The following is a 22,381-nucleotide window of genomic DNA, read 5'->3' as shown; positions in this document are numbered from 1 at the left end:
GCCGCGTCCGGATCGCGCTTCCCCCAGTCTGCCCCAATCCCACTGCCCACGGTGCAACCCCACGAGGTATTGGCCAATACCATAGACGTGCAGTTGATGCAACAACTGCAAGACGTATGCAGCAAATACGCAGGGGAAACTGACCCGTACCTCAGGAACGTCTACAAGCGGCTCATCACTCGGATTGAGAGTCGACTGGGGTCTGTTGATAATGCTCCTGGGGAAACCGCGGCCGACAGCAGCGAGAGAGAAGGAGGAGAAGGAGGAGAAGGAGAAGAAGACGACGACGAGGAAGTCGACTCCGACACCGAGTAGGCGGTGGCGGAATTTTTAGTTGTATTTTATTTTACATATTCGTTGTAACATTTTACCGGTTTGAAATACAACGAATATTCGGCCCTAATAATTACCTAGTTTTCTATTTATTTATAATGCGATTATTTTATTTATAAAATTTTGGGGCTATTGGAGGTGTCCACTATAGTGGCGGAAATAGAATTTTGGGGCTATGGACAACAAAACTGGGGCTATAGACAAAAACTGGGGCGGGGCTATTGGGCGTGTCCACCTTATAGTGGACACCCTTAGTTACCACGACTTTAACCAAATCAACTTTATCCACTCATTAGTACCCACACCCGATTTTGCACGTACAATCTGCACATGTGAAACCTTTTTTTTTGCTATATATTGGGTTTTCATAAAATTCCTGTTTTAATTTGGGTGTAGCCCTAAAATTAAGCATACACATAATATTAGTGGGTAATCTGCATAACCGATAACTATTTTGACACCCATAAATACGCATATATAGAAATAGGATCTCTCTCGTATATACAAGATGGTAATCCCGTGGACCACTCACTCCATCATAATCTATCACTTTCCTCTTTCTCACCTCTTCATCATCCAACCATTTTCATACCTATCTATATAATACTTCTTCCATTCTTTGTTCATTGACTCATTTTTATGGGAAATTGAGTCATTTCTAATTTGACAAATGTAATACTATCTCTTACTCCCTTCGTCTCTCCGTAGCTGAGTCGTTTTCTTTTTTGGACTGTCTCACTATACCGAGTCATTTTCTTTTTTGGTAAAAAATACTTTACTCTCTCTTCATCTCTCCACCCTTTTCCTTTCTACTTTATTCTCCTTTTACTTAACTCATTTAAAATAATTTTTCTTAAATCTCATGGGGAAAAGAAATGTCTCTGCTATAGAGGGACACTTTATTCTCTCTTACTTTATTCACCATCCACTTAAACACACTACTCTTACTCTCCGTACTCAAAAAAGGTGCCTCAATTAGCAAGGAACGAAGGGAGTACGTCACAATGGAGTTTAATAACCAAAGTACAGAGTAAAATCTTACATTAAATCTTGATATTCATTTGCAATGGCTGATCTAGAAAGTAATTATAGTGGAAACGAGAAGACAATAAATATAGTAATATTTAAAAATTTATAACAAACTACATTTCACTTTTAATAACACTATTTTTGCTGTGTGCACTTGTACGAGTATCCAATATCCTGAAAACAACTCAAAATTATTCATGGGCAGAGGTATATCATCAGCACCTGAGAAACTCTCCTCTATGAACTCTACAATACCACAAGTAGATGTGGTTTTTAATATACTTTTGCCCCAATGAACAAGTTGGTGGCATTAAGACGGTTATTGGTGTCGGATCCATAAAAAAATTTCGGGGGTGCAATATTTATACAGACTTGAATAAAAATTATTGAACAAAGTTTCAATATTGGAAAAAACGAAAAGGAAAAATATAGTAGTAGCAACATAAAAGATAAATTATTTTTAAAGAATAAACTGAGAAGTAACAGAAAATAAAAATAAACTGCAGCTATTGAGCACAAATTTAGCTTGTTCACAGCCACTAACACTATAATGCTAAGTTTGTCTCAACATATGTGTTAAAAAGTCAATGCTTGGGGTACAATCATTGGCTCCATCACTTATGTCAACACGAAGACATTTATATAATAAATTAAGACTTCTCTCCATACAATATAAATCCACCTAACTTTATTATAACACGTATTTTGCAGAATGGAATAAATACTAGTATATTTTTATGAAATTATACATTTTTACATAAAATTTATAGATTAGGGCATTTTATTTTTCTACCTAAAAAATATGATTAGAAAATCAAAATTGAGAAGCATGGATTATTTTGTGAATCAATCCAAAATAATAATGTGTTTTCTATTATTTAAATATAATATAAATACGAAAGTACACTGCTGATAAGATTAACCATATACACATTTAGTTAATCAAAGGATACGCATCTTTTGGAATCGAGATGCCTATTGGTAAGAGAGGAGATGTTGCTTCACCTTAAAGCTTAGAAGCATTACTCAAGGTTCTGCTCAAGGCTATGCCAGCTTTAGAACCCGAGGGTCGACCCAAATATTTTGAAATATAATCTCCGGCCAAAATCAGTTTTCCTAGATCCACGTTTGTTTTCACTCCCACGCCGTTGAGCATATAAACCACATCTTCAGTAGCCACATTTCCGGTAGCACCTTTAGCATATGGGCATCCACCAAGCCCCGAAATAGAGGAGTCCACTGTGCTGATGCCCATCTGCAAGATAATACAACTCATCTAAATAACAATATAATCAAACCAAAGCCACACAATTACAAACAATTTTTTCTTTGAAACTCAATGGGAAGACGATAGCTCACTTGGAGTGATAACAAAATGTTTGAAAGGGCTTGCCCGTAAGTGTCGTGAAAGTGCACTGCAAGCTTCTCGATAGGAACAACATCAAGCACAGCTTCAAGCATCGGAATGACAGTACCTAGATGATGGACAAGAAACATACTCATTTACAAGATATTCTAGTTAAGCTGGCAAGTAAAGTTAATACTTCTAGCAGCTTCATACTAAAAGGGCCCCAAATCCAGTCACATTCTTTTTAAGTAGCAGGGTAAGTTCTTGCACTACAGTTACAAGACAAGAAGCTCCATAGACTACAAGAAACACTGGAGCAGTTTGAACTTCAATGATCAAAAGGAATATTAAAATTATACCGGGAGTGCCAACACCGATCGTATCACCAAGGGATATTTCAGCACAGCCCATATTTATAAGTTCTTCAGCAACATATGCCACTTTTGATGGAGGTACTGCTCCTTCCATAGGACAACCCACAACACATGATATATATCTGAAAAAATTAAGCATAATGTCTTTAAACAAAAGAAAATTGGTTCTATTAGTTTGGACTAAATCAATCACAAATTAAATAAAACACTGATAATGAATAATAGTGGGTTCTGTGATTCCCAAATGTAAGTTATCAGCCTTTAGAACTGTCTTGCAGAGAAATATCTAGTTGTTATAACATTAGTGGAGGAAGTTTCTTAAGGTAATTTGATTATCCAACAACTTCCTACCGAAATAAAATAAGTACAAGCAGAACACATACATCTTAAACACAGAATTTCAAGATTCTTCAAACTTAGAAATAGCAAGAGAGACAGCCCCTAGAAGCTGGCTTTTGCACAATAATTACGAGCAAACATGATGTTTAAAGTGAAAGGCATCACGACGTACCCACGAACAGGAACTTTGTGGGTTTTAGCAGCAAGGGCAACATCACAGTACCGAGCAAGACTATCTTCAATGCTGCAATTTAAATTGGAACGGGAAAATGACTCGGACGCAGCAGCAAACACTGCTACTTCTTTTGCCCCAGCTGCCATAGCGGCCTCAAAACCCTTCAACAAGGGAATGAGGATTTAGAAGGAATTTTGTACCACTTAATACATTGGCGAAGGATGTTAGTATCATTAGGAAATGTATCTTACTTTGAGATTTGGGGTCAAAACAGGAAATCTAGAATGCCCAAATCCCTGAATGGCTGACATTACATCCTTTGCATCGGCTAGCTGTAGTTAAATTTAACCATATCAACAAATTGAAAATATTCATAAACCATAATAGTCTAGCACTGAAATGACTCTTGCACCAGTGCCACATTAAATATCAATTCTAGTTAAAGCCATCATGAACACTCTGATTTATGTGCAAGACATACTTTAACAGCGATCACAGCAACACTTAAGTAGATTACTAGGAAAAGAGTGTACCATGTATAGGAAAATAACAAAATGATGCTGATAAACTAGATGGCATAGGAACGCATAAAAAAGTCAATGTGATAGTCACAACTAATATCAACTAATATCGCAGGGTGATATGACAATCAGTCAAGAAGTGCTTCACATAGTAAATTCAGTCTTCAAAAAAAGCATATACTTATAAGCTTTAGGGAAACAAAAGAAAAGGTCTCTTCAAGGGAAGTTCAGGAAAACGAGCTGACATACTAAATTTCTAGAAGACCAATACAACTTTTTTACCTGAGGTACCCATTTTGGTGAGACAAAACTAGTGGCCTCAACAACAGGCAACCCTGAAGAAACTAGCATCTTTATTAGTTCCACTTTCACAGATGTTGGCACAATCTCCTTCTCATTTTGCAGTCCATCTCTAGGACCAACTTCCACTATCTTCACAAACTTTGGCATAGAACCCAACAGCTTCAAGGTAAAAACAAAAAATAATAATGGTGTCAACACAGTTAACACCTTTCAAATCAACAAGACCACAAAATTCGAGGGCTGGTTAAAACATTAATGCTCTGTAATCTAATTAACAAGAGAAATACCAGAACTCCACTTTCGAATAGGGGTAGGAAAGATACATGCATAAATTTCACATTTTTTTGGTTAAATGTTAAGTTCATCAAGTTTGCAGGACAAATCCTTCGCTTTTAAATACTTCCTATTGAACGCAAAATAAGCACATTCTGTCATACACAACAATGCACCTTGTGTTTAATCTCTCCAGTATGGTACTGGGAGCTGTAATGACGATTCAGGGTCTGGTAAGCACCATGTTCAAGAAAAGCAAGATCTCGAAAGAAGAGGGGCCTCTTTGTTTCATAGTTTGGTTTTGATAAAGATGCTTCTTTTTCATTTCTACATAGAAACATTACTAATTAGAAGATTAAAGGAAAAAGTGTGGTAAGCAACAAGAAGTCAGTACGAAGTTGAACATGTTAGAAATAGAAAGAGAGAAATCATAAACCATGTAAAATACTCAGATATCACAAAAGGAAAAAGAGTTCACTGCAACAACAGATCAACATTTCTACCAAATGTTTCCTCCAATCCAAGTACAACCAAACACAAAAATCAAAATCACCAACCAACACAACCTTTCCCCCTTAATGCATTTCATGATTCAGCATACCCAAAAATCCACACATATATCTCAAAGCATGGCAACAAATAAGTAAACAGTCTCCAAGTCATCAAATCACACAAATTAAAAAGAACACACAATCATCAACTTCACATACCTAAACTCAGCATGCTTCCAGAAACAGCGATCTCCTATTCCAACAACTTTACTATCCATTTCATCACCAAGGGCGAACAAGGAAAAATACTTTCTGTATCGGATTGACCTAAACCTCGACAGCTTGCTCACAGACTCTGGCAACAACATCGAATCAGCTGCAAAAAAATGAAATTCCCCCAAAACTGAACTCGGAATTGCATAAAAATCAAACCTAAACAATAGACCCAAAAAAACGAACAGAAATTTCAGAGAATTGGATAATAAAAAAAATTGGATGTCACATTATGTAGCTGACTGAGTTAGACGGGAATGGATCCTCCTAATATGTTAGGAGCAGCATATAAAAGGAAGATTATCCGAAATTGGACCGTATGTTACCAATTGAGACAGTTTTAATACTTCCTTATCCCTAATTTACAAATTTGATTTGTTTTTCGAAAAGAAATTCTCTAGTGAAGGAATATTAAGATGACAATACTATTTGGCATATCATATCTTTAAAGTTTTGATAAATGAACATATATATAATCTATGTTAAAAATTTAGGCATATTCTATATATAATAGATGCAGTGTTACAATCAAATAATAACCCTTAGATATTCAAATTAAGGGTTTATATCATCAGCTCCGAAATGTCTATACGATCAACAAAAAACGTCAATAAGGATATTAATGTCAATTTACAATACATTAGTTGTAACTAACTTTTGAAAAATATCTCATAACTTTAAAACATATATAACTTTCTCGATTTAAATTATTTTTTCGCACAATATATATCAAATTAAAGATAATTTCATAAGGATTCTAACGAGATCTCACTTGCATATGTTCCGATATCAAAATTTAGAAAAAAATTCAAAATTTTTCATAAATTTCGTTAACCGCTTTATATCAATATATGACACATAATATGTCAATACAATGCTTGTACAATGTCAATATGAAATTGTATTGACATTGTCATATCTTTGTATTGATGTATTTCATACACTGTATTGACATTGTATTTTTTAACCATAAATTTGATAGTTGTTATTATCTTTTTAATATTAAAAAATGAAAAATGAAATTACACATGGCAAATTGTAGACCACAAGATTTCTATAATCCTATTGTCTTAAATTAGTTGTAGTTAGTAATTAAATGATGAGTTAGCAATTGATCACTCACTTATTCTATATATAATAGATGTGGGGTGTGATATATTGCTAACTCACTCTTAAATTGCTAACTACAACTAAATGATAGACTTTGGATCATTAAATCAATGAACAAGATCATACAAGATCAATACAATATTAAAAAAATGTGATGAGGGATATTAATATCAATTAACAAAAAGTTAGTTATAACTAATTTTTAAAATATATCTCAAAACTTTAAATGATTATAACTATCTTAATTTAAATTATTTTTTCTCACAACATATATTAAATTAAAGATAATTTTATAAGAATTCCAACGAGATCTTACATGCATATGTCCGATGTCAAAATCTAAAAAAAAATTCTAAATTTTCCTATTTTTCGTGGAATCTGCGGAACCGCGGATACAGCGCCATCCTGGAGGTCACGTGTTCGAACCCTGATGGCGCATCTTGGGGATTAATTTCCCCTGGGGGTTCTTGAGTCACTGGCCTTGACTCAGGCACTGGGGGAGGTAGCCTGTTCATGGCGTCGCCTGGACCCGTGCTTGGGGGAGGTTGGTTATACAGACTCGTTCCTTCCCAACCCGACAACGAAGCGCAGCTCGGTAGTAAGACGCTTCACCTCCGACCGTTAGGCCGGGGGTCCGAGTCACTTCGGGGGGTAGATGGGGAACCATCGTTGATCCTCCTTTAAAAAAGAAAAAAGAAAAAAAAACATAATATGTCAACCTAATATGTGTACAATGTCAATATTAAATTGTATTGACATATTCAATGCATTATGTTGTTATCTTTAATACACTATATTGACATTGCGACTCAAAACCCTAAATTTGATATTTAATCTTATTTTTTCAATATTAAAATATAAAAAATGAAATTACACATGACAATGTCAATACAATTTCATATTGACATTGTACAAGCATTGTATTGACATATTATGTGTCGTGTATTGATATAAAGCTGTTAACGAAATTTATGAAATTTTTTTTAAAAATTTCAAATTTTGACATTGGAACATATGCAAGTGAGATCTCGTTAGAATCCTTATGAAATTATCTTTAATTTGATATATGTTGTGCGAAAAAATAGTTTAAATCGAGAAAGTTATATGCGTTTTAAAGTTATGGAATATTTTTTAAAAGTTAATTATAATTTGTAAATTAAGAGAATCCACAACCGTGCTCTTGCCAGCGAGCACGGTTGTGGGCCCGACGCCACTATTCCTGCCTGCTCTCTGGCAAGAGCACAACACCCACAGCTGGGCTCTTCCGCAAGGACGAACACAATTCAATTTAAAATTCAATTAACCACAAAAATTTCCATAATATGAAAATTGATTAAAAAATCGAAATAACATTACAAATTACAAATAAATTTAAAAAGACATAATTAAAATCCTAAAAATTAAAAATTACATAATTAAAATCCTAAAATTAAAAAAACCACTACTCGTTGCCGAATTTCGCCCACACGTGTTTGATTAGGTCTTCTTGTAGCTGAATGTGGGTTCGGGTATCGCGCATTGTGTGCCTTGTCTCGATCCTCTGGCCAACCGTCGTATGCGCACCTCGGCGTGGGGGAGACCTCGCGGTTGAGCTTTCGGCTTCATCCTCGTCTTAGAAGATAGCCGCCCTCGGTCCTTCGTCGGCTATAAACATGTTGTGTAAGATAATACACGTGAACATGATGTCGGCGATATTATTCACGTACCACAGCCGAGTCGGGGCCTTCACAAAGTTGAATCGGGCTTGAAGGACCCCGAAGGCTCTTTCGACGTCTTTCTGCGCGGACTCTTGACGCTGCGCAAAAAGAACCCATCTCGGGTCGTGCGGGTTGCTGAGCATCTTCACGAAAGTCGACCACCTTGGGCAGATACCATCGGGTCGTAACCCATGTGGTATGTAGTTCCGTTGACGGTGAAGTCGATCGCCGGTGCTACACCATTCATCACATCATTGAAGAGTGGTGAAGAATAGAGCACATGCCAAATATGCATGCCAAATCCATAGGCGGTAGTCGGCGACCGTCTCAAGGATAAGTGTTGGGCCGCCGCCTTTGTGACCGCTTAAGTGTTGCCCCCTCCAAGCAGTCGGGCAATTCTTCCACCTCTAATGCATGCAGTCAATGCTGCCAAGCATTCCGGGAAAGCCATGGACTGATTCGTGAAGACGAAGCAACCGTTGGCAATCATCGGTGGTGGGTACCCGAAGGAATTCATCACCGAAAGCTGAACGAACACCCTCGCAAAAATTCTTTAGACAAAGGATTCCAGTGGACTCACCGACATGCAAATACTCGTCGAAGAGGTCGGCCGTTTGCCCAGTAGCGAGTTGTCGGATGGCACACGTACACTTCTGCAACGGCGTGATACTTTGCCGGCCGGCTGCATCTGGACCTGTTTGGAAAAATTCAACACGTGCGGACAATGTGTTGACAATTCGCATGAACATGCGCTTTGACATGCGAAAACGGCGCCTGAAGTAATCTGTCGGAAACCGCGGCTGGTCGGCAAAATAGTCGGCAACGAGCCTTTCGTGAGCTCCCTCCCGGTCACGATGGATGTAGATGCGAGTTGATCTAGTTCGTTGAGGAGGATGAGCGGAGGTATTCGCCGCGACATATGCTTCGTAAGTGGCCCGATTTTGTTCGTAGTATTCTTGTTCTTCGCGCTCCGCTTCCGCCATAAGATGGGTGAAATTCATTTGAGGTTTTGAGTGAGGGATGAATGTATTAATAGTTTGTATGAGAATTATGAATGAGAGATGAATGAGAGATGATTTGAAGTGATAAATGGATGATGAATGTGTGTATTTATAGATGATTTTGGGGGAAAAAATAAAAAAAAATCCAGAAAACAGGCAAAAAAACGGCCATATTTTTTGTGATTTGGATTTTTTTTATTTTTTTTTATAATTTTTAAAAATTAAATAACGAATTTTAAATTAAAAAAAATTCAAAGGCAACGGCTATGTCGTTGCCCAATCGCGTGCCGCCATCGAGCAGCGCCGTGCCAGCGGCGGCGAGCCTCGTCCTTGCCAGCGGCGCGGACGGATGAGGGGCCGGCGTCCACCGTTGTGCATGCTCTAATATTAATATGCTTATTGACGGTTTTTTATCGTATCGACGTTTCAGCCTAACAGATTGCAATCTCATCTAGCATTAAGCTCTACAAGCAATAGAGTGTAAGGTTTAAGTAACAGACAGACAGGTCTCTTTTCACTAACCTGCCGAATTCCACTAAAATCAAAGAACTTCTTGTCCTTCAAATGCAAGGACTCCCCCCATTCTGCCTCCGGTTCATCGCCCTTCGTGGGTCTCCAGATGAGCTGCAGCAAGAGGGGGCGGCGGGTGCAGATATTGAAAATAAATGAACCGAAGCATGAAGAAAGCCATTGTAAAGAATAATTGCAAGAGAAAGTTTTTACTCGTTCATTTCATCATCATGAACTGATCTTCACATTACAACTTATATAACAGTGATAAGAATAATCTAGAAGCTATTCTTAATCTATATCTTATCTCCTAATCTCTTCCTTTAACAAAAGTAACTTCAACATAATCATGCACGGCTCTTCTTCATTGCTCCTTGCATTGCCACGTCCCTCCATGTCCTCTTGTGGTCCAGGTGCACAGCTGGTGCTGGACTAACAACTTCTGCAATGTCCTTGAATGAGACAAGATTGGTCCTTGCAGCAGCTCGTGCCACATTACTTTCAACTCGGCCAATATCAACCTTAGTAACTTCATGTATGCAAGCTCGATGATCTTTGCATTGATCTTCAACACGCCCCCTCAATCTGAGAGAGGCCAATGATACCATTCCCAATTTAGCTCGTAGCTTCTCGAAAGATTGTTTGCTCAACGGCTTGGTGAAGATATCGGCAATCTGATCTGCCGTAGGAACATGCCTAAGCTCAATCTCCTTTGCAAGAACCTTATCTCGAACAAAGTGAATGTCTAGCTCAATGTGTTTGGTCCTAGCATGTAAGACAGGGTTCGATGCCAAAGCTATAGCACTTAAATTATCCACCCAAATCACAGTGTCAGAATTCCTTCGAAATTTGAGTTCACCAAGTATAGAATTCAGCCAAGCCACCTCTGAAGCTGTGAGGGCTAGGCTTCTATACTCAGCTTCAGTGCTTGATCTTGCAACAACAGCCTGCTTCTTCACACACCAGGATATCAGATTCTTTCCAAAGTATGTGCAGAAACCACTAGTTGATCTCCTATCATCAAGGTCCGAAGCCCAATCAGAGTCAGAGAAAGCTGAAATTTCTCCATTAGACTTGCAGATTTGTATTCCATGATCCAAGGTTCCAGATAAGTATCTGAGGATTCTTTTTACTGCCCTCCAGTGAGTATCTAAAGGACATGACATGTATTGACTAACCTTGTTCACTGCAAAATTAATATCAGGTCTTGTAATTGTTGCATACTGCAATGCTCCAACAATACTCCTATACAACTTTGCATCAGAGACAGGTTCACCAACATTCTTACTTAACTCACAGCTAGAAGTCATGGGAGTAGGACATCCCTTTGCTCCTACCATATTTGCTTTCTTTAAAAGATCCTTGATGTAGGTAGATTGACAAAGATGTAGGCCATTTTCAGTTTTCACAACTTCAACACCCAAGAATAGACTCACCTCCCCGAGGTCTTTTAAAGAAAAATAAGAATTAAGCTGTGAAATGACAGACTGAATTGAAGAAGTAGAATTACCAGTGATCAACATATCATCCACATATATGAGTAAATAGATTACCTCTTCATCTTTCTGCCTAAAGAACATCGAAGCATCAGCCTTGGATTGAGTGAACCCCAGAGTGATTAAAACAGAATGAATGGTGAGGAACCAGGCTCTTGAAGCTTGTTTCAGACCATAAATAGCTTTCTTGAGTTTGCAAACCAAGTGAGGACCTCCTTGCTCAAATCCAAGTGGCTGTTTCATGTATATGTCTTCCTTCAAATCACCATTTAGAAAGGCATTGTTTACATCAAGATGGATAATAGACCAGCCAAAAGATGTAGCCAAGCTAAGAATAAGTCTGATTGTGGTTGGTTTGACAACTGGACTAAAGGTTTCAGTGAAGTCAAACCCGGGTTGTTGAGAGAAACCTTGAGCAACAAGACGAGCTTTATGCCTAGCAATAGCACCTGAAAGATGAAGCTTGAGTTTGAATACCCAAGTGCAACCAATCAGATTTTTTCCAGGAGGCAGAGTAGTCAAGATCCAAGTCCCATTGTTCAAGAGGGCCTTGTATTCTGACAGCATAGCATATTTCCAATCAGGTATAAGAAGAGCTTCCAAGGCTGATCTGGGAAGAACATGTGTGGAAATATCCATTGTGAACACCTTTGGTTTGAAAATCCCTGCTCTGGCTCTTGTAGTCATGGTGTGAGTGGACTGAGTATTAGGAGCAGCTTGAACAGGAGCAGGAGAGCTAACATCAGCAGGAGGATCAGACAATGGAGAACTAATGTCTGAATCAGCTTCAACACCAGAATCAGAGGGTGGAGCAGAATCATTCTCCAAATCATGAGGCTGATGTGAGGATGATATGGAAGATGGAAATATGGTTGATGAGGGAATTAAGGGAAGAGAATTTGGTTGGACTGACTGATTCCCAGAAGGTTTCTCATTATCAGAAACATGAGCTGAAGAGAATGGAAAAACAGTCTCATCGAATGAAATATCCCGCGTGACTATAACTTTGCCATTAGGAAGTAGTGCTTTATAGCCTTTGTGAGAAGGACTATAACCAAGGAAAGTAGCTTTCACTGATCTAAAAAGAAGCTTATGCTTATTGTAGGGCCTAAGCAATGGATAACACAAACATCCAAAGACTCTCAAGGAGGTGTAATCTGGTTTTTGAGAGTACAAAACTTCATAAGGGGAAGAATTCTTGATAACCTTGGAAGGCATTAAATTAATCAGATAAACTGCAGCAAGAAATGCATCATCCCAAAACTTGTGAGGAAGTGAAGCCTGAGACATTAGAGCAAGACCCGTTTCCACAATATGTCTATGTTTCCTCTCAGCAAGACCATTCTGCTGTGGTGTATAAGGGCATGAAATTCTATGGATTATCCCACAATCTTTGAGAAAGGAAGACAAGCCTTGAAATTCACCTCCCCAATCAGATTGAATAGCCTTAATTTTGAAACCAAAAAGGTTCTCTGTCATAGCCTTAAACTGCTTGAAAGCCGAGTATGCATCAGTCTTGTGCTTCAATAGATATATCCAAGAAAACCGAGAATAATGATCAACAAATGAAATGTAGTATAGAAAACCATTTCTTGAGATGATGGGTGATGGTCCCCACAGATCACTATGTATAAGTTCAAGAGGGAATTTAATAGCAGTAGAAGAAATAGAGTAAGGCAATCTATGTGCCTTAGAAACACTGCAGGGATCACAAAGTGATGAACTTTTCATTGAAACAAAAGGAATGTTACAGTCATTCAAAGCAAGTTTCACAATGTCTTGAGTAGGATGTCCTAGTCTATTGTGCCACAAACCAACATCTAAACTAGGACTATTGGAAGAGCTACTACAAGAGTGTGAATGTGGCAGAATTGCAGAATGAGCTGCTGGAAATTCTTGAGAGGTAATGAAGTTGGAGCTATGGCTGCCTTTGATTGAAGAGTGATCAACTAGGAAGTGGTACAGCCCCTTGTCAAGTGTTCCCTTGAGTACGACCTCCTTGGTGCAAAGGTCCTTAACAAGGCAGAAGTTAGGATGAAACTCAAAAAACACTGCATTATCCTTTGCAAACTGAGAAACACTCAACAGATTTCTGGTAATATTTGGAACATGAAGAAGATTTCTAAGATGAAGCTTTCTAGAAAAGTTAGAGGAATGAGGATTAATCAATGTTTCCCCAATATTAGCTATAGAAACCGAAGAACCATTTCCAAGAACAAGAGCTTTACCTCCAGTATACTCAGTACTGATGTTGAGGTTGCTCAAGTCGTTTGACACATGGTGAGTTGCTCCTGAATCTGGATACCAACTTGAAGTATTTCCAGGATCATAGTTATACTCAGAAGAAGTCCCAATTGAGAGAGAACCTGATGGAATTCTTGGAAGAGACTGAACCATGTGGGCTGAGGGGTTATAAAAATTCTGCTGCTGTTGAGGCTGATTTCCTCTGATCTGCTGCACTTGTGGAGGAGAATAGTTCTGCTCAAAACGATGCCAACACTTGGCTGCTGAATGCCCTGGCTTCTCACACAGCTGACAGATGATCTTGTTGGCTGCTCTTCCAAAACCTCTTCCTCCCCTTCCTCCTCTTTGATTCCTTGATCCACCTCTTCCACCATTGGACTCAAATCTGTTGTTGTAGGGATTAGAATCCCTTTTTTGAGTTGATTGTTGCTGAAGCAAGTTTAATGAGGGCTGAGATCCCTCAATACTGGTGGCATGAGCTCTAGTTGCTTCAATCCTTGACTCCATGCTCAAAAGGAACGAGCTAACATCAGCAATACTCCATGGTTCTGTTCTGGATGTCACTGCACACACAGCTGGATCATATTCTTGTCCAAGCCCAGCCAAGAGATGCAGCACTTGCTCTCCATCAGAGATCCTGCAACCAACTGAACCAAGTAGATCAAAGTAGGATCTCATTTTACTTAAAAACTCACTCATAGGCAGAGCATCTTTCTTGAGATTCTGCATCTGCTGCCTGTACTGCATGACTTTAGCAGTGGATCTGGAGGCAAAATTTGTTTCAAGAGCCATCCAAATGTCTCTAGCTGATCTGAGACCAACAACAAGAACAAGAGCCCCTTCTGAGAGAGAGGACAGCAACCATCCTGCAACCCTTCTATCTTGCCTTTGCCAAGCTACATATGCAGGGTTTACCACCATGGTTCCTTCTTCTGGATCTGGTATTGTCTGCGGTGGTGGAGTGGATTCTCCAGTGAGAAAAGCTTCGAGGCCATACCCACAAACTGTTACATCGACTTGCTGTTGCCACATAAGAAAATTCCCATCAGTGAGTTTCACTGAAATAGGCGGCAACTGTGAGAAAATAGGCAAGCCAGCGAGAGAAACAAAGTTGGCGTTTGAATCGTTTGATTCCGCCATTTTTTTATAATAAAGACAAAGAAAAAAAAGAGGCAAGGAGAGACAGGATCAGTAGGATCCTGCTCTGATACCATGAAAATAAATGAACCGAAGCATGAAGAAAGCCATTGTAAAGAATAATTGCAAGAGAAAGTTTTTACTCGTTCATTTCATCATCATGAACTGATCTTCACATTACAACTTATATAACAGTGATAAGAATAATCTAGAAGCTATTCTTAATCTATATCTTATCTCCTAATCTCTTCCTTTAACAAAAGTAACTTCAACATAATCATGCACGGCTCTTCTTCATTGCTCCTTGCATTGCCACGTCCCTCCATGTCCTCTTGTGGTCCAGGTGCACAGCTGGTGCTGGACTAACAACTTCTGCAATGTCCTTGAATGAGACAAGATTGGTCCTTGCAGCAGCTCGTGCCACATTACTTTCAACTCGGCCAATATCAACCTTAGTAACTTCATGTATGCAAGCTCGATGATCTTTGCATTGATCTTCAACAGATATCACTTCCACGTGGTAGAAAATCGAGCGCCTCCAACACACTCGATTTGCCGCTGCTCTGGCTGCCGACAACCATATTATACTGGCTTCCTAACTGCGCGAAGATATCGTGCAGTTTGTTCACTATGGGTATCACCGTATTCCCCAGCGGCACCGCCGATTTATCCTCCGCCATAAAATTGATGAGGTGAAGATCGACGCAATGTGGAATTGTGTGTTTGGTATGGAAGTTAAAACCCTAATCAGGGGATTGTATAGGCGATGAGGATGAGAGCAGAGTCTCCTTCTCGTAGCAAAATGGCTCGCCGTAGTTCAGGTGGTAAGTTTTCATTTTTCTGGGCTTCGTTTTCATATTGTTTGTCTATAAATTTTTCCGATTTATAATTGATTTTCATCGTGCTGCATTTGATGGAGTCAAATTTTGCTGCTTTATTTTATCGATGTCATTTCTGCCCTGTAATTTATTCAGCTTGTTTGTGTGAGGAATGTTGCGCATATGTTCTTACATGGTTCTCCCCTTTGCTGCAAGCTTAAAATGTTAGAGTTTGTTTATTTGGGATATAATTAAATTTAGTAGGATAAGCTTGTTGTGGCTTTGATAGTAGTATGAGTTAATTTATCGAGTGTTATCTTCTTGATTTGGTTGGTCATAACCGTTATTTGATGATCTATTTGCCCTAAACGATTGATTCATTCTGTAGTTCATCTTTTAAAACCAATTCTCGAAATTTGGTGAAAGGAAAGCTGTATAATTTGCAAGGGTGTAATGCTATTGTTTAACTTCTTTTATGATTATTAGTCACTATATTATCTGTTTTTTCCTTGATTCTTCTAATGATAAATGGCTCATTATTTTCTGGACTGCATTTACAGGAAGATCTTCCCGCCCAGCTGCACGCAGCCCACCTCCTCAAAAAGGTGCCTTAGTGCGGCCTCTATATTGTAGAGCGTTACTGTAAATAACTTGGTTGATAAACTTTTCATTTTCTTTTTATTTGACCCGTTCATCGTATCATGCCTGGCTTAAATCTCAAGTCCTAGCTAATGTTTTCCTCTTCTATGTATTTGTGTAGTGAATAGAGCTCCTCCTCCGGCCCCAGTCCAGGGTGGCTCCGGTGGATCCATGCTTGGTTCAACCATTGCTCAAGGTTTGGAGAATTTCTATATGGAATACGAACTATTTAATTTATATATCTTCGTAAGCGATGAAATACATTCTAAATGTATATTAATTTTAGTCTCACTGATTTACCTCATGTTTAGGGATGGCATTTGGTACTGGAAGTGCAATGGCACATAGGGCAGTTGATGCGGTTATGGGTCCACGTACAATTCAGCATGAAACAGTTGCATCTGAAGCTTTAGCAGCTCCTGCATCTGAAGCCTGCAGCCCGCACAATAAAGCGTTCCAAGATGTAAGCACAAGTGTTTGTCCTTTGTTCTTGTGCAAATTTCATCCAAATATTATGATGGGCTCTTATCATTATCCTACATCAATTTGAAAGGATTTTCCTAGCATGGGAACTGTCTTCACATTAATTAGTGCATACATGCTAATTGGTAGATCAAACATGTAGTAATAGATATGTAACTTATTGTCTCAGTTAGGGTCTTCCATCTTAGAATCTTAATCAAATGGCTAACAGTACTCGCATAGGGTTCTCGTGTTGTGCTCTCAAACAAACTCCGTTACTGCCTTTGTACAGAATGTCTTGCCTTCCCTGCTTCGAACTTCGACGAGCTCTTGTGCCATTTTTTCTGCAGACAGCCATGGAAGTGACATAACTAAGTGCCAGTTCTACATGAACATGCTGGCTGAATGCCGCAGAAATTCGGGTTCTAATTCTATGATGAGCTCCTAAATGCATTCACTGCAGCATCCACTCATTTTTAGTAATCTTTATAGGAATGTCACAAGGATTCCTATCATTGAATATGTTATTAGTTTATTACACACCTATTATAGTGGCGGTCTACAGACCTTGTTCATTGGGAAATAAAGACAATCTTTTAAACATGTTTAATGTTGATGAGGATTGATGGTCTTGTTCTTCATTGTGAGATTTTAGCTTTGTGTGCTTTAAATCTTGTAATATTCCAAAGTTCCTGGCGATTTATTGAACTGCGGTGTCCGAAGTTAGTAGTAGTTATTATTCGGATTGCTATGTTACTAACATTTTGAAACATATTATCATAATGTACAAAAATTTTAAATTACTAGATAGAATTATCGTAGATAATGTGGATTTATGTGCTAATGGCATCAATTATAAGTTATCAATTATAGGTTATAACTTATAATTGATGCACAATTGTAAGTACATAATCGAACTTTTTTAAACATTTTACATTGAAAATTGATTTATAAACATTAATTAATTTAAAATAAATTTTGTAGCACTAATCATTTTGCAACACTTAAAAAAAATTAAAATTTTAACTTATATATTTAAGAATAAAAATATTTTTTTACTAAATATTGTATAATTAATTTGAATGAAGCTTGAAATCATGTTACAATTTGACATAAACTTTCTATATCACTTCTTTCTTATTGCTATATAGGACTCCTTCCGTCCACGAAAAACAGACAAGTTTTGTCATTTTGGTCCGTCCACAAAAAATAGATTAAGTTCAAAAAGGAAAGTTTTCAACCAATACTAACCCTACAAACCATTCTAAATGTTTACCCCACAATCCATTAACACTCATTTCACTACCTTTTCCCTCTCTCTCTCTCTTACTTTACCAATTATACATTAAAACTCGTGTCATTCACAATCTTATCTATTTTTCGTGAACAGATGGAGTGCAAGACATAATAAAACTAATTTTTAATTAAATTCACTTAAATTCAACAAATAAAGGATATTATGTACTCCCCCTGTCCCGCCGAAGATGACACACTTTCCTTTTTGGTTTGTCTCAACCAAGTGACCCATTTCTAAAAATGGAAACACCTTTTATCTCTACTTTATCCTCTCTCTTACTTTACTCTCTCTTCACTTAACACACAAAATAAAGTTGCATAAAATCTCATGTCGCCCAAGAAAGAGGTCATCTTCCTTGGGATGGAGGGAGTACATGTACAAATTGATATGACGAGGGACAATTTGTAAGGGAGAGTGAGCACCTGATTCTTTAATTATTATTTTTATACAAAATTCTCTCCTCTCTCGTGTTAATTTAAGATTCATCGCATCTTTATTATTTATATACCTACCATATTTATCTTCATATTTACCTCATCATTTATTTTTTGTTCTCTATGCCAGTCTTTTTAAAATGCTGAAATCTTCCAATAATAGGTGCCATTGACATTCAAAACAGTGGATTTTATTAGGTATCAGCAAAGTTTGGTGCCCATTTTTACGTTGAAGTCCTTGAATCCTAAATCCTAATGATGTTTGGCCATTCTTAATTTAAGTTTTTTGCATTTATTTTGTCTATTCTGAATTGAGTTTGCTGCTATATTTTATAATCTTTGAAGTCCTTTGAATCCTAATGACGTTTGGGCATCTAAATATCCAACCCATATTCAACAAATTTCTGAAGCTACGCAAATGAGTTTTGAGTAAAATAACAATTGTACGTATGGGTGGTTTTCATTGCCACAAATTAAAAGAGAATGTTTATGGAGAATTTGCGCCTCCCAATTGGCACAATAGCAGAACCAAATTCAAGCTAATTTTCTTCTTCTCTGCTATTACTCTCTTCATCTATAATAAAAAAAAGATGAGAATCGGTAGGAAGTGAACAGTAGAAAATGAGAAATTATTTTATTTTCCCAGAGAGAGGATGTCGGTTAAATCTTAGAATGAAAGAGCTTTTAAGAGAAGAGACATAATTTTGTATTAAAAAAATAATTAATAAATACTGATTTGGAAAGTGGTGCTTTCATAAAATTGAAGTCATGCATATTTGGTGATATTGACTTTATCCGTAGCATATCGTTTCTAGTATACCTCTCATAAAACAAATTAGGTAACGTTATCCGTTCGACGCCATAATTATAACTCCTGGATATTTATGGCGGCTATGTCTATTTTTATAGTAATATACTGCATTTTATTATTTGTACGAACATTTTTTATATGAATTGAATTGAATTGAATTGAATTGAGACAACAACGCGTGTGGCCGCTGTTTATTTGCAAACAAACTACTCCGTACTTTATCAAATGACATAGAGTCAATTCTACTAGATTTTGTCGCAATATTGCCTAAACATTTTGTAGTCAAACCATGACAAATTAATGAAATCACTTCAATAACTAAATTAATAAAAATTGACAAGGTTCAAGTTCAAAACATGGGAGTAAAAGTATTCAAGCAAAGAGTCAAGACTCATTCACCCCTTGTTGGCATTTTCTCTAGAGACAGCCAAACAGCTGAATATTCCTAACCTTCTTAAGACTTGATCTGTAATTTACATCCTTGTCTCATTTTAATTGATCCATCACAATCTCCCTTTCAGAAAGCTCGTGCACAGTTTCCACCATACGTCCATATCTGGCTCGCTCTTCTCCATCCTCGTCATACCCTCCTCCCCAACGGCCTCCTGTCGCGATAAGACCATACACAAACACGATTTAGCAAACTCAAGTTTTGGATAGATCAAACCAATATGAATGGTAATTATTGCATAGTAATTAAACTAATCTATTTTATCACTCAATTAAATTACCTCAATGAATTGGCAATTGGAGAGGCGGTCAATAAGGTTCGAGAGGATGCCCTTTGTGTATTCGGGATGGCCTTGGATTCCCATAATGTGATCTCCATACCTAAACATCTCGACTCCGGTCCTCTCAGACCATGCTAGCACCTCTGCCTCCGGTGGGAGGGTCAAGACCTTAACGAAGTTAAGTTAGTATTCGGAACATAATAACCAAGTTGAAGAGTTGAAGGAATCAAACCTCATCCCTATGGAATTCAAGGATGGAAAGTGAAGTAGGCATATTGAGAGATGTGAATATCTTTGATGGATAAAGTTGAACTTGTGTGATTCCAATGTCCCATCCTCCTCTAGCTCTCCCAACCTTTCCTCCAATAGCTCGTCCTAGTATCTAAATACACATCAAAAAACCCTTGTCACACACAAAACAATCTCCACATTTTATTAAGATTTTGTTTTCAGCAACACAATCAGCTTACTAAATAAGACACCTACTCATTTTCTTATCATCATGTCGTGAATTTCAAGTCTTTAGCTTTTGAAAAAGATAATGAAAAGACATCACAATATACTCTAATATGGATATAATGTAAATAATTATTTCAAACTTGTGAATGATAAATAGTCCAAAAAACATCAATTTTGTCGGAACAAAAGTTGGTGGTCTTAGGTTTAACACAATATAGAAAACATTAAGTAGTGCAGAAAGTGACGTGGATGATAAATAATGGAAAGAGCTAACTAGACAAATTATTCTCATCCACTAGTTTATCCTGAAAAAAGTTTACAGCTACCAACTATACTAAATATTGCTCACTACCCATGTGTTAATTACATGGATGTTTCTTCTTTTTGTTACTACTTCCCAAAGAATCTAGTTTTACACACAGAGACACGCACAAATTTAATCAATTGGCGAAAATCCAAAGGTGAGTATCAGCAATAAACGTAGCTAGTAATTAAACAACATAATTTGATCTATAAACATTTATATGTAATTTTCTTATAGCAATATAAACATTAGTAGTATATTTTATCTTGGTTGATTCGTTAATGGGTGTTATTAACTTATTATACTGTCAAAACAATGGAGGTGGCGTGGCCGCAAACAAATCCAGTTGTACAGCATGAACAGGTGGAATCACAATAAAACAGAAAGGCTAGATATATGCAAACGTCCACTTGAATAGATGCAACTTCAAATATAGTTTTTTTTTTTGCTTATTTATCGTAAATTTTGAAATAGTTGCTCCAAAATCAAATGATAATTTATGAGAGATGAAGATAAACCCTTTTTACACATTTTCGGCAACAAACTTTACTATATTTCGATCCTTTTTATTTTCATTTTCATGCAGAAGATTAACGGAAAACATGGGAGTGTCTAATAAGCTATTGCTTTCACATAAATAATGCCATAGTCCAAATAAATATACATTTATAGGCCCCATGAAACATTTTTACTAGACCATTTTTATATTTTAAATAAATATAAATGACGAAATAACTTTTGAAAACCATGGAAATAAAAGAGGAAAATTCGTAGTAGTGGATCCCTAATTGTAGCACGCCCAAATCGTAAATAGAAATGAAAAAATGAGGTCTAAAATAGGGGGAACCAAACTTAGATATCCAAAAAAGAAAAAGAAAAACATACACCCTAACTCATTGCAGCTTTATAAAAATAAAAAATATATGTTAATCATCGACTGCAACAGTAGCTTAATATTGAAATGAAACACTAGAAATGAAGACAAAATTAAAAAATGACCTGATGACCGAAGCAAATACCGAGAAGCTTCTTATTCATGGCGCGAAGCTTGTTGAGCAGAATGAGGAGGTTGCAGATCCAGAGGTCGTCGGCGTAGGCGTCACTGCAGCTGCCGCTGATGACGAAGCCGTCGTAATCGGCGATCTGATCGTCGGCGGGGAAATGGCCCCTCGCCACCCTGAAAAGGTCCCAGCTCTCGCCCTCCTCCTTCAGCATCCTCACGAACACGCCGTAGTATCCGCCGTAGAGCTTCTTCACGTATTCGGAGTCATCGGCGCAGAGGAGGATGCCGAATTTCTGGCCTCCCATTCTCTCTCTCTCTCTCTGAATTTGATAGGATTGTTGTAGAGAGAGAAAGGGAGGGGAGAATGACGAACCAGATTTGGGGAAGAATATGGAAATGGGTTTGCTTGATTGATGATCACCATACTCATTTCAAATCACTTATTTATAGCACGTACACATCTTTTTTTATATTACATATGTATCCTCGTTTTAATTTTTCACTAATTCTAAATACGTCGAAAATCCTATCAGAATAATTCATTATACGGAATCACGATTTGTAGGCTCAGTTATTTTAATCATAGATAGTAGTATCTATTTATCCTCTGAGCTAATGGCGCGGCCTAATAAATTAATTAACCTTTACTATGTTTGAAAAATAAATTATTTAATTTCTCGAAATCTACTGGTAATAATATATAACAGGATTATTTAAATTTCGCTGTCTTAACTACATAATAAAAATGTTTTGGAATATGATTCGGTGA

At 37.5% G+C, this 22,381-nt stretch overlaps 3 protein-coding genes across 6 annotated transcripts; 1 reads left to right on the top strand and 2 right to left on the bottom strand.

The window, feature by feature from the left end:
- Window positions 1-2,204: 2,204 nt before the first annotated feature.
- LOC121805538 (hydroxymethylglutaryl-CoA lyase, mitochondrial-like) lies at window positions 2,205-5,896 on the bottom strand. Of its 3 annotated transcripts, none has more exons than XM_042205437.1 (9): window positions 5,689-5,896; window positions 5,406-5,562; window positions 4,872-5,022; window positions 4,402-4,581; window positions 3,850-3,930; window positions 3,596-3,759; window positions 3,070-3,206; window positions 2,722-2,837; window positions 2,205-2,617 (listed from the first exon to the last, which is right to left on the bottom strand). In XM_042205437.1, exons 2-9 carry the CDS (start codon window positions 5,552-5,554, stop codon window positions 2,369-2,371), a joined length of 1,227 nt encoding a protein of 408 aa, XP_042061371.1. In that variant the 5' UTR covers window positions 5,555-5,562; window positions 5,689-5,896; the 3' UTR covers window positions 2,205-2,368. The 3 variants fall into 3 exon arrangements, with proteins under 3 accessions (XP_042061371.1, XP_042061372.1, XP_042061370.1); XM_042205438.1 differs by having other exon boundaries at window positions 5,406-5,541; window positions 5,619-5,895; XM_042205436.1 differs by having other exon boundaries at window positions 5,406-5,896.
- A 9,068-nt stretch (window positions 5,897-14,964) lies between these two features.
- LOC121803455 (uncharacterized protein C6C3.02c-like) lies at window positions 14,965-17,176 on the top strand. 2 transcript variants are annotated; one of them, XM_042203118.1, is made up of 5 exons: window positions 14,965-15,475; window positions 16,033-16,077; window positions 16,233-16,307; window positions 16,423-16,574; window positions 16,866-17,176. In XM_042203118.1, exons 1-5 carry the CDS (start codon window positions 15,421-15,423, stop codon window positions 17,019-17,021), a joined length of 483 nt encoding a protein of 160 aa, XP_042059052.1. In that variant the 5' UTR covers window positions 14,965-15,420; the 3' UTR covers window positions 17,022-17,176. The 2 variants fall into 2 exon arrangements, with proteins under 2 accessions (XP_042059052.1, XP_042059051.1); XM_042203117.1 differs by having other exon boundaries at window positions 14,965-15,478.
- Window positions 17,177-19,469: 2,293 nt separating this feature from the next.
- LOC121803355 (gamma-glutamyl peptidase 5-like) lies at window positions 19,470-22,004 on the bottom strand. Its single transcript, XM_042203035.1, has 4 exons — window positions 21,609-22,004; window positions 20,079-20,228; window positions 19,847-20,014; window positions 19,470-19,720 (listed from the first exon to the last, which is right to left on the bottom strand). The coding sequence occupies exons 1-4, from the start codon at window positions 21,915-21,917 to the stop codon at window positions 19,619-19,621; spliced, it is 729 nt and encodes a 242-aa protein (XP_042058969.1). The 5' UTR covers window positions 21,918-22,004; the 3' UTR covers window positions 19,470-19,618.
- Window positions 22,005-22,381: the final 377 nt, after the last annotated feature.

This window comes from Salvia splendens, chromosome 5 (genome assembly GCF_004379255.2).
Source record: "Salvia splendens isolate huo1 chromosome 5, SspV2, whole genome shotgun sequence".
In the NCBI taxonomy this organism is placed as follows: Eukaryota; Viridiplantae; Streptophyta; class Magnoliopsida; order Lamiales; family Lamiaceae; genus Salvia; species Salvia splendens.
This window is presented reverse-complemented; position numbering and strand designations above follow the sequence as displayed.

Coding starts and splice junctions, on each gene's coding strand:
- LOC121805538 (XM_042205436.1), bottom strand. CDS start 5,554: ATGTTGTTGCCAGAGTCTGTGAGCAAGCTGTCGAGGTTTAGGTCAATC. Junction 4,582..4,871: donor CTGGAGAGATTAAACACAAG/GTGCATTGTTGT, acceptor TTTACCTTGAAG/CTGTTGGGTTCTATGCCAAA. Junction 2,838..3,069: donor GATCGGTGTTGGCACTCCCG/GTATAATTTTAA, acceptor TCCATCATCTAG/GTACTGTCATTCCGATGCTT.
- LOC121803455 (XM_042203117.1), top strand. CDS start 15,421: ATGAGGATGAGAGCAGAGTCTCCTTCTCGTAGCAAAATGGCTCGCCGT. Junction 15,479..16,032: donor GGCTCGCCGTAGTTCAGGTG/GTAAGTTTTCAT, acceptor CTGCATTTACAG/GAAGATCTTCCCGCCCAGCT. Junction 16,308..16,422: donor TGGTTCAACCATTGCTCAAG/GTTTGGAGAATT, acceptor CCTCATGTTTAG/GGATGGCATTTGGTACTGGA.
- LOC121803355 (XM_042203035.1), bottom strand. CDS start 21,917: ATGGGAGGCCAGAAATTCGGCATCCTCCTCTGCGCCGATGACTCCGAA. Junction 20,229..21,608: donor GTATTTGCTTCGGTCATCAG/GTCATTTTTTAA, acceptor ATGTGTATTTAG/ATACTAGGACGAGCTATTGG. Junction 20,015..20,078: donor TTGAATTCCATAGGGATGAG/GTTTGATTCCTT, acceptor AACTTCGTTAAG/GTCTTGACCCTCCCACCGGA.